General features: G+C 37.9%; 1 protein-coding gene across 1 annotated transcript in view; it reads right to left on the bottom strand.

The window, feature by feature from the left end:
* Window positions 1-1,845: 1,845 nt before the first annotated feature.
* The window catches only part of scai (suppressor of cancer cell invasion), a 30,939-nt gene continuing 15,635 nt past the window's right edge, over window positions 1,846-17,149 (bottom strand). The window contains exons 10-17 of the mRNA XM_084572173.1: window positions 16,469-16,570; window positions 16,068-16,146; window positions 14,524-14,623; window positions 14,171-14,252; window positions 13,960-14,032; window positions 11,936-12,109; window positions 9,611-9,711; window positions 1,846-8,704 (exon numbers count right to left, since the gene is read on the bottom strand). Coding sequence (XP_084428299.1) covers window positions 8,558-8,704; window positions 9,611-9,711; window positions 11,936-12,109; window positions 13,960-14,032; window positions 14,171-14,252; window positions 14,524-14,623; window positions 16,068-16,146; window positions 16,469-16,570 — 858 coding nt within the window. The 3' untranslated portion in view covers window positions 1,846-8,557. The remainder of the gene's footprint in view (window positions 8,705-9,610; window positions 9,712-11,935; window positions 12,110-13,959; window positions 14,033-14,170; window positions 14,253-14,523; window positions 14,624-16,067; window positions 16,147-16,468; window positions 16,571-17,149) is intronic.

Raw genomic sequence — 17,149 nt, 5'->3', positions numbered from 1 at the left:
CATAGGAGTGTAGGGTGGTTTTATTACCAACACCATGATGCCATGTGATGGAGTCTGGGCACAGAGAAAACAGTCTTGTAGAATCCAAATATCTGAACTTCCCTGCACTAGCTGACCCAGTGTGTGCAGTCACTTCAGTTAAAAACTTTCTGCACTGGCCACATCCATTAGTAACAACTAACAAGATTTGTTAGTAATCTGTTGTTTGTTTGTTTGTATGTCTGTCCACACTTCTGCCGGACTCATAATTTGTTTGATTATTACTGTGCTCTGCTCTACTTCCACCAGTTACAAAGAAATGTTGGATTATATACTGTACTTATTTATTTATTCCTACTCTCACTGGTCCTAGGGGACCAATTTACGGAGCAGCTGGCATTGCAACTGGTAGTCATCACTTGAAAATGCATCAGCATTATATTAACTTCTTGGGAAAAAAATATTTGATGTGTATTTTAGTGTTTTAGTTTGGCCCAAGTCCCATCCACTAACATGGAGGGGGTGAAGCTTATGACCTATACTGCAGCCAGTCACCAGGGGGAGCTCTACTTGCTTTGGCTTCACTTTTATGGAGCTGGTCTGTTGTCCATCTTTATTTACAATCTATGGTTTGGAAGCACAGGAAAAAATATTCAGTACAAACTATGACAGCACATTTGGGTTTCATTTGATAGCACTGAGTAACACCTTTCTCCTCTAAATAGGGTGGTTAATATTTTTGTTGTGCAATATATTTATAACAGTTGTGGGGATTCATTTACAAGTTAACAGTGTAATAATACTTCTGGTGGGAATTTTATTTGAATGATAAAACAAATGCCAAGAATATTGTAATCAAAACCATAATGGTAGAAAAAATAAGTTAATACTAAATAAGTTAATATATTCATTAAAATCATAACAAAAACAAAGGAATACTAGCATCTGCTTTAGCAAAGAACCTGAAACTTAAATTAGGTTGCTAAAATCAACACAAATAATAACAACGCATTCCCGCCTAAAACACACATACTTAAAATAATTTATACAGCAAGTGTGTTACAGTTTTCGAGGTGTATAGTAGGCGTGCCAGTCATTAGAACCCATTCAACAAGCGACTTATCCTAGCAAGACCTACACATCCGCCTGATATTAGCCTTAGCTTATTGGGTAACCTTAACAGCGTTGCTAGCCACTGTAAAATTAATGAACAAATTTCTCATCTTACCATAAGAGAAATGAAAATGTTTTCATCAGGACCTGAAACTATATTTCATTTGCAGAGCAACGTTTGTTGATTTGTTAAGCAAAGAAAATAAGTCGGTTGACATAGAAAGTCTGTAGAAGGGGGAAGCTTGGATAAACTTCAACAGGAAGTATGTAGCTATCTGCTTTCTGGTTGGTCAGTTTAAGGCGCGTGACATCTTTCTCTAACGGTGATTTGACCAGAGTCAACATTGCTAACGTTCCTTAGCAACACACTCGACTCAACAAGCTGTGGCCGTACAAAGATACTCAGTGCGTAAAGATGAATCCCCCCCATCAGACGACACGTTGCATGGTAAATACTGAACGACAACCACTTGCAGGCCTGAACCTAAAATAACTTCACAGTCATTTCTTTCTTGTTGTTTTTGTTTTTTTTAACACTCACTACTAACAAACCTGGTTAACGTAGACCAAAATCACTGTTAAACTGAGGGGGAATCTAATTTAAGCAGGTTTTGCAGGACCTGACGACTGGAGGTCACTAAAGGGCCATAAATTGTTAGTTAAGTTAGAAATAATAGCATGCACGTTTAGATAAATCTGGGAATTCTGTATATGTTCTATATATATGATATGTAATATCATGGGTAATATTTGTACATTGTATTTGTTGCAGGTCTGTTTTATTCATCATGTATGGGATGTTGTATATCAAGAACAGACATACTGGTATTCATAATAGCAATAACACTGAATACCAGCCAGCCAGTGTAAAAAGAAGATAAGAAAGCAAGCGACCTAGCGCCTGGCACTAGATGTCTCTGTTTCTCTATGTAGCAGATGCAAGAATTTCTCCTGGGCACATACTGTAGTACTGTATATCCATTTTAGCACTTTGATGGGAACACTAATTTAAGCCCATGTTATATAAATACTTTAACTCCTGTATGTACCATATTTTCTTAAAAAGGTACTTGGAGCTGCTATATTTTCGCAGCAATAAAGGAGGTGCATATTTTTTTACTTTCATTTATGCCTTTCAGTGAGGACTGACATACAAAAAAATCTGTTCAGTGAAATGCTAGTTTTATTACAAAAATATAAGCCATATATAGTGCTTAATAACTATCATTGTTTACAAATGCTTAGAAAAAAAAAATATATGCAACATAAATTGTAAATGGACTTGAATCTACAAAGCGCCCTTCTATCTATTGGTACTCCACTAGTTTACACACCAGTGTCAAACACATGGGCAACTTGTAGTCCAATATCTTTCTCATTGTAATATCAGTTCAAACATAACCCTTTTATACAGCATATTTTTAAAAACTCTGCTGCCACCCTTGAATAAAAATGACTACAGTTTTCAACACTACAACACAGTCTTGCTGAATATGCTGTTACATGGCTGATCCTTATCCTTATCTTTTCTTTTTTTAATAATGGCAGCAAAACAGAATCATTTCTTCCCAGTCCCAGTAAAGACACATCTCAGTCCTTGTATGAAGCCATGTTTTATTTTCTTTACTGGCTTCATCTTGCAACACACAGAAATAAAGAACAAGAATCTTTTGATAGAATAATTGATCTTAATCACTGTTAAGGTGGGAAAGTGAGGACACACCATTCTTTGGCACTTTCTATTCTATACAGACATGCTGCTTACAGAAATTCCATCATTTGTTCTTTTTCTTTTTCTTTTTAAACTGAAATAGTAAAAACACATTTGACAGTTTGACACTGATTGATAACCACAACAAGCAAGTCACACATGTTGCTATAAAGGAATGCTGCACACGTTTTGGACATTTTACAAGTAGAAAAAGGTAGAAAGGACCCCTGCATATCTGAGGGAGAAGCATTGATCAGTTGGCAGTTATTTCTGATGTGTTCCCAAGAGGCATGGTCTGTATTCTTTATGGAAGTGGTTCCTTTCCAAGTAGCAGTGACCTTTGTGCCATCCTTATCAAAAACAAGTTATTTCTTGTGCTCTTTCAGATTTGAATACTAATTATGCACTTTGGACTGATTTTGTATTACCAGATCAAACCCCTACGACTGGTCTTCAAAAATCAGGTTTCTCTGCTTCTTGTTATGCATTTTCATTGATCAGTCAGTCAAAGTCAAAACAGGCAGATATATGCATTTTCTATCAGGGATCTGAACCAGGAATACAGAGGAGGGTATATTTCCATACCCCAAATTCGGTGAAAAAGCAAAATCACGCAACCCTAATGCTATGTACAGCTTGTTAACTGTTTTATATGGCAAGGCAATGGCAGCAGTTGAGAAAGGAAAACCTTGTGCTGTCTGAGTAAAGAATTTAATCTCGGGTTTGTCACAGTGTCCACCTTGCAGAAGGCTTTATGATCCCATATGAGTACACAGTGGTGTACTCATTAAAGTTATTGTTCTGTGTGCAGGAAAGCTCATTTGAACAGGCCATTTTGTTTACAGCTTACACTGGTTGCACAAGTTATCTTGTTCACAAATTAATTTTGCTATTGTTGTTTTGCAATCAAGCTTTAATTTACTGATTTGCACAAATTGCTAACTTGCTAGAATCAACTGTCTTGTTTGAATCTTTAAGTCTTAAGTGCATGAGTTACCATCTTCACACAAATGATTTTGGTAGCACAGGTTTCTGTCTATTCAAACAAACTCATATGATGTCAATGCACTGTTCTCACAAGGCATCTTGTTGATAAAAAAATTACATCTTGTTTCATCATTTCATTTCATTTGTAGAAGGTTAACATCTTGTTTGCTGAAATTAATTTCTTATTCACCAGAAATGTTCTCTTATGTACAATACAGACCTTGTCTGCACAAATTAACATCCGTTTTATAGTTGTTGTTTTTTTTTATATTTTTTTTTTATTAATTATGTGCACATCTGATTCATAACTTGGACTATAAGACCTCTGCAAGAATCGGCTTTCATACACGCATTAAATTATGTGTTGCAGGACAGGCCTTTCTGAATCATACAGAATAAATACATTTTCTTGCATCATGCGCCACATGCTGCTGGGTAGTATGTAAAACTGAAAGCATGATGTCCCAGCACACTCACACAATGCTTCAGACTGCATGGAAACACATGCAAATACAAAAAGTATTTTGCTGGCGCTAATGATTCCACTGGTGCTACATAATAAAGGAACCGGTTGTGTTTTAAATATGAAGCACAGAAAACATCACTACAGTCTTACCAGAAGCTAAAACTTATTTTATTTGTTTTGTTTTGTAGCTATATAATCAGAGAACAGTGACACTTCACTGTTAGATAATGCTCATTTTATGCCATCAGGCTAACATTTTTTTTACTTATTTTAAGTTCAGGGAACACATCAAACAATAACATGTTAAAAACATAGAAACATTGTTCTTGTCTTTTTTACGAACAAACTTGTCAACATGCAATGTTTGACAACTGTATTTTCTTCATTTCTTTCTTCTATCCTGGTTGAAATTCAAACAGGGCTTGTTTTTCTTTTTTGACGTGATAGGTGTTCCAATCCCCACTGACAGCATGACTTTGGAGCACCACTGGCTATAAAACACAAGGATTTCTATTTTATTTTTTTTTTCACATATGTACTGTAAGTGAACATGTTATTGCCTATTCAATATTTTACAGAAAACGGTCAACATGCTTGACACATTTCAGGCAGAAGCTGGTAAAAAGTGATGAAAAGTTTCTAGGAAAATGTTTGAAATCACTGACCCACATAAATTGTACTGTTCGTAAGAAAAAGTGTCAAGGGCTGGTACGCAGAACAATAACATGGAAAGAATTTTCTTTTTTTTCCTTTTTTTACCTAAGCACAACAAACAAGATCATAACAATATTCAACTTCTTAAAGTGCAAGCCTACAATATCATAAATGTCACAAGGGAATGTGGAAGTTGATATTACAGTAAAAAATAGAAGCAAATGTTTAAACGGCTCACTTCCTCAAGACAAATGTAAAATGGAGAAAACAGCGGCACTTTTCCTCTGCTTCTCATCAAGTCCTTGAAAAGTTGGAATGTAACGTTAGAAAAATGGCCAACGATCAAACTGGCTTCTTTAACATGTCTCTCCTCTTTCCTTTCAGATTCATATTTCATTACAAGTTATCAACTTACTAAATACCGAACAAACACGTCTGTCTGAAAACATTACTATACATCATGTGAACACAGTGTCAATAAATACAATAAACACTAAAAATAGTGTTCATCAATTCAAAACTCTTAAATCCAACCAGCTGCTTGGCTACTCGCTGCATTGCTGCAGTACTCGAACATTTTGGTCAGAGCAGTCAGCATTAAGCTGCTAACATCACTTTGATGGCCTGTGCACTTGCTCGCCCCTACTTGTGACAAAGATAAATCCAACAGCAACACCATACAGACACACATTCTACACCTATCATTGGCTTGTTTCTGCTTCGGGGTATGTTAAGAGATGAGGCAGTGAGCTACATCTGATAACATATGTAATGTAGGAAGTTACAAATGATCACATTTCACTAATATATATCGAGGAATCTCAGTATGTGTGTGTGGTACATGTGAGTCTCTTCTTCCCTTTTCTTAACAACCGTTCAATCGATTCCCTTCACACTTGTTTGGTGTGTTGCTGGACACTGGGAGGGACAGACATTATGAGCCAAAAGTTGTTTTCTGCTCCCCTTTTATAACTTAAAATGCCCATTTCTGCCACTATTAATAAAAATAAATAAATATAATGAGAGTTACTGGTGAAATAATGACTTCATATCTCAACATAATGAGAAAATGTTTCAAAATAATGACAATAATCACAAAAATGGTGAGTCATAATTTTGAGATACTAAGTCATTATTTTGAGAAATGTTCTTATGAGGACTTTGGTGGAAATTGGCTTCTATACAAAGGCATACATCTTCATGATCCAGCCATTTGAGGAATTACGACTAACACCCTCTGGAGAAACCAATATGCGTGATGGACATGCGATGTAGGATGGACACATTTGGAATTATCCATTGCGGTTACTGGATTTGATAACACAATTAAAGAAGAATTATGCTAGAGGAAAACTCATGACAAAGTGGCAGTTAGATCATGAGACCTTAAAAAGCTACCATTACAGCGTACAAGACACATCAAGAAGTCACCTTAAATGCAAAATCTAAAACTAAGATACCTAAAGTGGAACACAAATGTTGAGATTTTTTTAATCCAATCGCACATTTGTCTGAGCTGTCTGAGAATGTTCTTAATCATCTTGATGAGAGAGAGTGATGAATGAATCTCATGGACGGCGTAGATTCACTGCATCATGGGAGTGTAACTGTGACCAGTGCCTCAGCATAAGTACGCTTCAGTCTCTACCTTGTTTGAAGGGCAGTGTCAACTAACTTTAACTGACTGTAAACTGACTGTAAACTACTTAAAAAAAAAACATACTGCATCTCAATTTGCTTGCAAGCAGCAACCACCATAATGAAGTACAGAAGAGTCCTAACTGGCAGTTACCTTATTAATAAAGTGATGGTGGCTCAGATAGCTGGGGTCTTAAGATGGCCGTATTAGTCAACAAATGCATCTGTTGGCTGGTTGAACCCTTTCAGATGCTTTCAGAAGCATGAGCTGCATGTGAATGTTTGGTCAAAGTCACAGAAAAGAAACCCTCTATCCAACGTCAGAGAGCAGGTTTCCGACGCTATCCGACATGCAGTTCAGACAGCCATTAACTATTCAATTCTAGAATTAGCGTATTTTGACGGAAACTATTGTGCATTCAAAATCCAGACTGAGCAGATGATGAAGAGCAGAGCTGTGACTGAATTATAAATCAATTACATTGTTGCATATCTGACAATGCTGCCCAGTGTGCTGCCACGGTCTGTGCATATAACTCTATCTCATAGGCATATAACAAAATTTAAGTCACAGATTCTTACGGCCACAGGTTTTAAAACTGAGCAACTTCTCTCTTAAAAACAATCCACAGAGGTCACACTCTCTATTGCAGTTACAACTGAGTCACGGTGGCTGCTGCTTGTTCATCCCTCCTCAGATACATCTAGGCTTCCTCTCGTCCCACACTTAGATTTTTACTGGATCCACTAAAAGACAAATGAGACAGCATCTGTAAAGCCCAATTCACATAATATAAGATGTAAAGAATAAATCCCACCAAGCAGTTCTGCAAGGACAGCAGAGTAATAAACAGGAGGAAAATAGCTGGTGTTGCCTATGGTCTATATAGTATACAACAACTGGCAGGTCACATGATAATTCGGTCACCATCAACGGTGTTTTGCCGAGTCATTTCAGTAATAGATGGAATGATGTGTAATTAGATTGTTATTAGATTGTCTTCATTTACCGTCTCAACTGAAACCGTACTGGCCCATGCAACACACATGCACTTCTTTCATTTACTTCCTAGTCCAATGCCATTTTAAAATTGTGGTCAATTCTCTGTGAATCACAAAGTCATTGCATTTTGAGCATGCAATCACAGCTCGGCGATATGAAAAGCAATAACTACCACTTCTAAAATACTCAAGGCTGGACAAAAGAACGAAGGAATTAGACTGGACTGCGAATTAATGACGTGTAAGAAATATTTTGATACTGTTACAAATAATGGTGACTTACAACATGCAACAGAGCAAAAACTCATGCACTTCAGCCTGCTACAGTAAAGTAAGGTGTGACGCAGCAAATACTGTTTGGAAAAACATAATACTCTGAACCAGTAACAGCATTTTTGGTGAAATCTTTCAAATTCCAGTGTGCAAATACGGTGGAAATATTATAACTGTATTCATTATTTCCCTAATGAAGTGAAGGGTTTAAGCACTCCCCTGCGTTCACTTCATACAGGTAGATGTAGTCCCACCTATATGAAGGCAACCTTTATATCATGAAAGATTGTGTTAAACAACCTTTACTTATATAGACAACAATAATTTATCAAAAAAAAAAAAACTCACAACCCAGACTTTTATCATCTTAACAATTATCTGAGATGGTGAATAATGTTAGAGGCTGCAGTTTAATATTCTGCTTGGTTTGGGAACAGTGAGTTTGTGTGTTTACTCTTATATGACATGATGAATATATTTACAGGGCAAGCTGCTAAGACTACAAATGAGGAATTTACACTGTATTAAATTGTCTAGCTTATTTATGTGAAAATTTGAATTGTGCACCACATTTGCTCCCACAAGGACATAATGTGTGTGTGTGTGTTGAATTAGTTATTTCATTACCTGTAAAAAAAACAAAAAAAACAAAAAAACAAAAAAACAAAAAAAACAGTGAGGGCTTCAGCAGAGTCTGTATGTACACATATGCCATGTTGCCCAGTGCAAAGATGTTAATAAGCTTCTAGTGAATCATCCCAAAATAAGCTCTGCACGTCCAGCATAGTCGCCAAATCCAAAATATGCTTCTGTAGAAGGCTGCTTTCCACAGTGTCCTGTTTGGGGAGCTCTGGGTACGACTCTGGGAAGCTTCGAGACTCCTGCAAGCACAAAAAAACATGTGACTCGATCAAATTAACAACATAGGAAAAAAGTTGTCTTCACAAGGGTCAATAAGATTTTGAACTTATATAAAGATGTTTAAAGAAAATTCCAAATGTTGATGAAAATTGAAAGATTTGTGTTAAATTAATATATATCAATCTATCTGCGCAGACAGTTAATCGTATACAGTGCTGGGTCTTGATAGTGTGTAGAACACTGGAGGTTTGATTCTGGTGGTTATTTATCTGCTTTGCAGGGCTATGTCCCATATAAATATGGACAATGCAGCTCCATCTTGCGAGTTTGGAGTCTGCGTCTGTGCAGTACGGTTGAAGTCATCATGATCAGCATCAAAAAAGTAACTAAAACAAAACTTATCAGAAAAATGGACACTTCAGTATGCATCAGTATTATATTAACTACCTAAAATGCATTTTAGTGTTTTAGTTTGGCCTAAGTCCCATCCACTAACATGGAGGAAGTGGCGTTTATGACCTATACTGCAGCCAACCATGAGGGGGAGCTCTACTTGCTTTGGCTTCACTTTTGAGGAGCTGTTCCGTCATCCATCTTTATTGACAGTCTAAGGTTGTATCAAGTGAAACAACTTAAAGAGAAAGAAATGTTATCGCTGAAAGAAAGGAACAAGGAAGTTGGGGATGACAGTAATTATGGGTGTGGCAATGTATGGTATGTATATTTGTACAGTTGGGGCTGTATGATTAAATGACTCTATTTCTCAAAAAATCTTGGCCATTGTGCTAGAATAGAGGAATAAATATGTGCATTAAGTATGGGCCAAGTGTATTGTGTGTTGGATTTTCCTTTCCTACAGGACAGTGATTGTGTACAGATCCCGCTCTTAACAGCTTCTTAGGAAAATGACAGCAGCTGTAACTTACACGAAATAGTTTATGCAGTCTCAGTGCAGCCGAGCAGAACACAAAACGGATCAAGAGCAGCCGCAGAAACTCGTCACCAAAGAATTGCAAAAAAGCTTGATCTGTGGAGATAACATTAAAAAAAAGGTGTTAAAGGAAACAGATGATTCATCATTTAGTTCATCAGTTTCACTCAAGTCAATAAATCATGGCATTCAACTTCTCACATGGGAAAATAATCTATTTCATTATTAAGATGATATAGATATTGTTAAGATATTAACATAGTAACAGATAGAATATCGATTGTACGGCTTGTTGGAAAACAAGAAATTGGAAATTCATTTTGAGACATTTTTGAAGATATTTCCCATAATTATACAGTAGACAATAGAAAAAGAAAGAAAATCCACCAGAGAGACAGTGAGACAAGACATTAAACCAAAGCCTCTGGCCAGACAGACACTGGGAGAACAGGGATTCAAGGGTGGCACTACTTCTCTACAGTACCACTTAATGCTGATATAAATTTAATGGATGTGGCATTGGTCTTTCTGTTGCAGACTTGGTTGCTTGGAGTTGCAGTTTCTAAAATGTTTAGAAAAAATCGAGTAACATTATTGTCTAATGTCTACCAACTACCGACCCTTGTTTTAAGGGTGTTACTCAATCTAACTATAATAAAGGTATAACAAAGCAGCTGGGGTGGCTCCGGGTGGTTGTCCACGGGGTCCGAGAGACCCCGAGGCCCCGGGGTGGTGTCCAGCTTGGGGTCCGAGAAGCCCCGAGGCTTCGGTGGTTGTCCGGCTTGGGGTCCGAGAGACCCCGAGGCTCCTCGAGGTCCGAGACCCCCGAGCCTCCGGGGTGGGGTCAGAGAAGCCCCAAGGCTCGGGGGGGGGTCCGGTGGTCCAAGAGACCCCGAGGGCCTCTGTGAGGGGTCAAGGTGTTTCACCATTCATCCATGTGTCTTTGGCTCTGTCTCCTGTCTCCACAGAGCCCAAGATTGTTTTTTTTTGGTCTTGAAGAGCTATCATTAATTGGTTTTAACTTCTTGGCTGTTAGTGAACCCCATTTTAGTGAATTAAATAATTATCAAATTACATTAATAATCCTTATAACACATTAGTATATACACTGCCTGGTCAAAAAAAAAGTCTCCACCCGGATTTAACTAAGCAAACAGAGCCTCCTACTGGATAATTACTGCATGGGAGATTATCTTTCAGATAGCAACAAGTTTTTTAACTGATGTAATGAGCAGCTTCTCATTTCTTAAACAACCATGTCTAAAGAGACATTCCGTGGTCGTGGAAAAGATGTTAGTCTGTTTGACTCAATCAGAGTAAGGCTGCTGGACTGGATGGAGAGGGCACTAAATTACTCCAGGCATGTATGAACCAGTTTGCTGGATCTTTACACAGATCTTTAACATCTGTCACAAGCAGTCATACTACCCAGCTTACAGTCAGCTACCGGAGGACCTGAATGACTACAGCACATCTAGCCTCCCACCCTTCTTTGACCCACAGGTCAACTGAGTATACAATAGCCTTAACAGTTCACACTGCACTGAGCCACTAGGAACATCAAAATAGCTATGTGAGGATGCTTTTCACTTATTATAGTTCACCTTTAAAAATGGCCATCTCTTGCCCCACGTGCTCCTCTTGTATCTTGTACGATAAAATAATTCAAAGTAGAGAGTCAAAATCATTCTCATGACTAGTGCCCCACGGAGCTGAGTACCAAGGCCAGATCTCTACTCTCTGTACACACGACAGAAAAATCGGCTCACTCGTTGGATGAGAAAGCATACAGGGACAATGTACAGGGGCTGGTGGATAAGTGTTGGGTGCCAGGTTGGTTCCTGAACACCTCTCTGACAGTCTCAAAGGAAATAATGCAAGTCTCTGAGAGGAAAAAGCGACACAGGCCGCACCTCTTTACATCAATGAGCCTGTCAACACCACACTAAGACTGCGTGCATCTAGGCTAGAAACATCATTAGGCGCTCTACTCACCATAGGCACCACAATTTAAGGGTGACTGTTGTCCATGAACCAGAGCAGATTGCTTCCAGTGCTTGGCACGGGTCTGTCAATATGTGTGTGCTTATGTGAACGAATGGGTAGTTGTGTCATTGTGACTGGTGCATGATCACACTAAATAACAATAACATTAGATTATTGGTTAAATTATTTGGCTCCTATGCTATTTTATTACAATGTCCTGTGCTGTGTTTTTATGGTGAATGAATACACCACTTAAGGTGCTTCCAATAATTTTGTTGCATACACTTATAAAGTAAAAACGTAAAAAGACAAAAACCTCTGGGAGTTATGTTACCTATGGTCCGTGATCGAGTTATCATCTGTCCAATGTCACGGTAGACTTTGAGAAGGAATTCTTGAGCCCTTTCCCACAGTCCTCGTCGCACGTTGCTTAAGCCACAAACAGAGGAGAAAGCCAAGAGCGGGCTGTAGAGGAACAGAGTGAAGAGACTCCCGCGCTGAGATTGATCTAAACAGTCAAAGATACATCACAGGACAGAGTAAAAACATCAGATACATTTACATTCCAGGACCATGTAAGCACAGCTGAAAATCTTGTGAGAGCAGAATCCTCAACCAAGAATAGTTGGCAGGGAAAAAAATTACAGCATTACACTGAACTGGAACTTAATGTTATGTACTTAGCTAAAGGTCCAATGTGTACGATTTTTGCGTAGCCGACTGAAAATAAAAATGGGTGTGTTTTCTTTTCCTTAGAATGAGTCTTATTTTCTATGGTTTTGCAGTGCCACGTTTCCAAAGCAGACCAAAGTGGCCCTCTGCTATGCGCTTGAAAGGGCGGGCTGGGGTACAGTATTTAGCTGGTTGCAATCTGCAATCTCATCACTAAATCTACACATTAATCTGCAAACACTGCAAAGTGTACAGATGTACAGATGGAGGACTGTAATCTGTAGGAGAAGATAGATGATGGCAAGTATGGACAAGACTAATTTTTACAGAAATTAAACGTTTGGCTAATAGACTGTCAAGACAGACATAATTCAGCAGAATAGCCAGCTAATAAATGAGCACAGTTTTTTGTTAACCTATAGCATAAACCTATTGGTAATCTGATATATCTAGTGCCCCTGTGCAGCAGACCACAACTGTTATCTAAACACTCCAACATTCAGTTCAGTTGATTCTAATTATTTAGCGTCAATAACAATACAAATTGTCAGGCATGAAGGCGATGGTGGCAAGGAAAAACTCAGGAAGAAACCTTGAACCTGTATGCGATGTCAATTTCCCTGCGGGAACCTCCCAAAGGGATCAATAAAGTTGTCTATCTATCTATCTATCTATCTATCTATCTGAACAGATCCCAGCTCATATGGAGGAACCCATCTGATTGAGATGTACTGTATGATATACAGACATCTGCCTAAAGCGTACATGTAGAATCTAATCACACAGTATACACAGTACAGTATATATAACCATCATCTCACACCTTCTATTTGCAATACGTGGTCATTTAACTCCTATTGGAGTTTGTTGTTGTTTTTATTCATGATATTCATAAATGTCAACATATATATATATATTTATCCTCCTTTAACACTTTAACTCCTCAATCCAATTGGTTGTTCCAACTCAAACTAGACACTGTGAATCTCTCTGATGCAATATGTAAATATTTTTTGTACATAACATATTTGTCTGCTGTATTCTATTTTTATTCTATTCTATTTTTTTTGTATCTTCTGCATCTTGCACTGTTGTTTCCTGCCGCTGTAACGGCAATTTCCTAATTTCCCCACAGGGATGAATAAAGTCTTATCTTATCTTAATCGTGATACAAATACAAGATACAGCTGATGATGTTACATGAGAGAATGATAATGAATATAAATAAAACTGCCATTGACAGCAGTTGTTGTATTACTGCTGAGTTCGCTGCTATAATGACTGAATATAAGAGGTATCATAGGCAGGTTGGAGAATGATGCATTCAGGTAGGAGTGAATATGTGCAGGCCGTGAAGACTGGGCAAACCATAACCATGACACATGCTGTAGTGTATCTGACTCAGTTGCAAACACACCATCCTGTTGCCAGAAATACTGTCTTGACCAAATGTGGATGAACTTGTTGCTGAAACTACTCTGTAACTAATGCACAATTTTCATCAGTTTGAGTAACATTTGGTGAAACTACAATGAGCAGCCGTTTTAGATGTTTCTTTAAAGATGATCCCTTGAGTAGGAATGAGTGGGCTTTGACAAAGACCCACGGACAAAATAGGGAAGTCAGAATGACTATGTATCTTATCAAAAATGATAAAATCAGGCTTTTCTTTTAAGTCGTACTCACCTTGTACACTCTTGGGATATACCGTAGGTGATAGTAGGCACACCAGAGGCTGGCCAAACAGATTTGTGAAATTCTAACAGGAGAAATGAAAGATGGAAAACATGATGTTAAATATAAAGATATACACATATGATTAGATCACACAGTCTGAAACTGAAGCCCCCCTCGGACAAATGCAAGAGAACTGTGTCTCCACATTGCCCTCACATACCTTGTAGGCTGTGCTGTTTGAAGAGTCCACGATGACAAAAAGTGGCTTCCGGGTGAAAGGGAATAAGTCCCCTGGATGAAGGCTGCAACATTACAAACAAGTAAATGTCAGGAACCTATGCATTTACCCAGGATAAAACTAAAAATAAATTAAATTTCCCTCTTTGGTCTAGGAACTTCCAACTAACTGTGAAAACAAGAAAAATGACTCATTACTGGGTATTGTCTTACATCAGTGTTCTGAAACGTCTCTTGTTAGCCATTATGAAACAATTCAATTTGAGCTTTTCCTAAAATACTGACGATTCTGAAAAATAAAGATCAGGTGTGATAGATAAATAAATAATGTCTCACCAGTGCATTTCTTTCTGGGCCTGATTTTTCTTCTGTATCGTCTCTCCGTTCACCACATCTCGGTTTGTATTTGTGAGAACTCCTCCAAAATCATATGGGCCTATGCCAAACATTTAAAGATAAGTATTTCACTGGTAAATCACTGCATTCCATGGTTTGCATGAATGGTGTTTGCAGAATGTACACTGATTTTGTGCCTACATGAAAGGGGACCAATTTCCCCAAAAAGCAAGGCATACCAATTTGTAAAGGTTCATTAGGGTACTCAAGGTTTAAAAACCTTCATAATTGTTACTTCTAAACTTCTGTGCATTAACAGCCTTAAATGGAATAAAACAACAGAAAATGGTATGGTTACTGTCAGACCAGTTCAGTATGCCACTATCCATCATTTTGGTGTGAAGGTTTTCATTTAAGGATCATTATAAAAGAAAGGGCTACTTGTCAAAGCCCCTCACAATGGATCCTATCAAGGCATGATGTTGCATGTCTCACATTAGAAGGCTTCCTGCTTAAATTAACAAGTCAGTCAGTGCAAAGCATCCTTTGCACAGTTAAACTGTGTTTGCAAATTTAGTCTGCTGGATATGGGTGTAGGTGCTGATTTGATGTTCACCACAAATAAAAAGAAGCAAAATGTAATCTCTGTGACTGTGAATTCTCAAGATTGAATTTACTCGTATCAAGAATGGAGAAAAAAAACTATTCAGTTAGCAGCAGTTCCACAGCAGATGAAAGGAGACAGGTCAGATCGGACAGAACGGCTACCGTAACTACAGTAACCACTCAAAGTTATGCTGAGCAACTCAGACTCACAATACATCCAACCTTGAGCAACAACAGGTTCCAAGGTTCCTGTCAGCCGAGAGACAGAGATGTGTGGCAGCAGTAGACACAGACTAAAAAAAAACGTTGAAGAAGAGAAAGTAGCCTGCTCTAATGAATCCCATTTTTGCCAAAGCAGCAGTTTAGAAGTCAGAATCAACAGCAGGAATACGTAGAGGCTACTAGTCTTGTGTCAACATTCCAGGCTCTTGCTGCTGCTAGGCCAGTCAATTTTAATCGACTTAAACCTCCTAAATGTCAATCTAAGTCCCAATTGTCTCAATAGTTTGACCATCTCATCTCTTTAAGTCCACACTTTAACACTATAACACTTTAACTATCTCAAAGTGGTTTCATAAACGTGAAAATGAACTTCAGTGTCCTACTGAATCATCAGTTATGAATCCAGCAGGACACCTTAGTTATGTCGCAGAACAGGAAATGGATTCTTCTGAAATGACGTGAACATGGAGCAGAATCTCAAAGGAACGTTTCAAACACCTAACGTGATACACAAAAAGCAACAGAAGGCCAGCAGTAGTTTTAAAATAAAATGCAGGTGGGTGCGAAATAGCTTATTTCATTTTGCAGTATTTCTTCTGTTGTTTCTGTTGTTTAGCGATGCTAAATTTAACATCTCACCTGTCTAATGGCATGTGTTGTTACTGGTGCTGTGTAGGAAAAGGAAAAGAGGTCTGACCTAATACTCAACAATTTACCTTCAAAATCTGAATGGCCGGCAGGGAAGACTCCAGTAGCCGACAAGTACACAAGAAGAACACTGTTGGCAGGCAGTTCCTGAAAACAAGAGCAATGAAAACAAAATAAAAATATGTTTTAGTAAACTAATGTTGTCCAATTTTGTGCTACATGTACTTACAATGTTGAGATAAAATTATTTAATTTGATTATATATGTGGTTAAGAGGATAACCCGTGCAAGTATGAATCAAGATAACAGTGTATGAATTAACCCTTCATTCCTGATGTTGTCTCTATGAGCTAAGATACCCCTTGAGTTTTATTAAAAAACAACATATGGAGAGGAGAATCTAACAATGTCATAAAAAATCTGAACTCAAATGATATTTGATGCAGAGAGGCAGAAAGTGAATACCTACCTTAAAAGAGGCAGACAAGAATGTGAAAAGCTGACTGAATGTTGGCTTGTACAGCAAATACTTATGTGGGTTTTCTCTTTTAGCTGGCTTCTCATTGGGTTCCTGCACAAAAACAGAAAAACAATAAAATGTACATTGCATACAGTATTTCTGTTCTAGTCTTCTTCAACAGACTTGTTTACAACAGACGTGTTCAGTTGTTCATCACATTCATGTCACAGATTTATCCAAACATTACTGGGGAATTATGCAAAATCTTGAGAGCACCAGCACTGAATTCAAGTTAAACATCATAGCATGAGTTGCTCCCACAGCTTGTGTGAGTGAATGGGCAGATGTGTCATTGTTACTGTAAAGTGATTTGAGCACAAATTTATATCAGGCTCTTTTCTCAACATACTGTAATTACTGAGTCAAGCTTCAGTATAATACCGTTGTTTTTTTATACTATCATTTCTATGATGGATGATGAAGTAACATAAATGAGTTTGAAACAAGTGGAGTACCTGGAGAGAACCCACGCAGACACAGGGAGAACATGCAAACACACCACTGTGCCGCCCCAGAAGTGTTTATTGTAGACATCAAACCATGTAACGTGTTCATTTCAAAATTACAAATGACAGATAATGTTGACTGGTGATAGATGAGAAATATTTGTGAAATATGAATGTTGAGGAC

Source organism: Chelon labrosus, assembly GCF_963514085.1.
Source record: "Chelon labrosus genome assembly, chromosome: 22".
NCBI classification, from domain to species: domain Eukaryota; kingdom Metazoa; phylum Chordata; class Actinopteri; order Mugiliformes; family Mugilidae; genus Chelon; species Chelon labrosus.
This window is presented reverse-complemented; position numbering and strand designations above follow the sequence as displayed.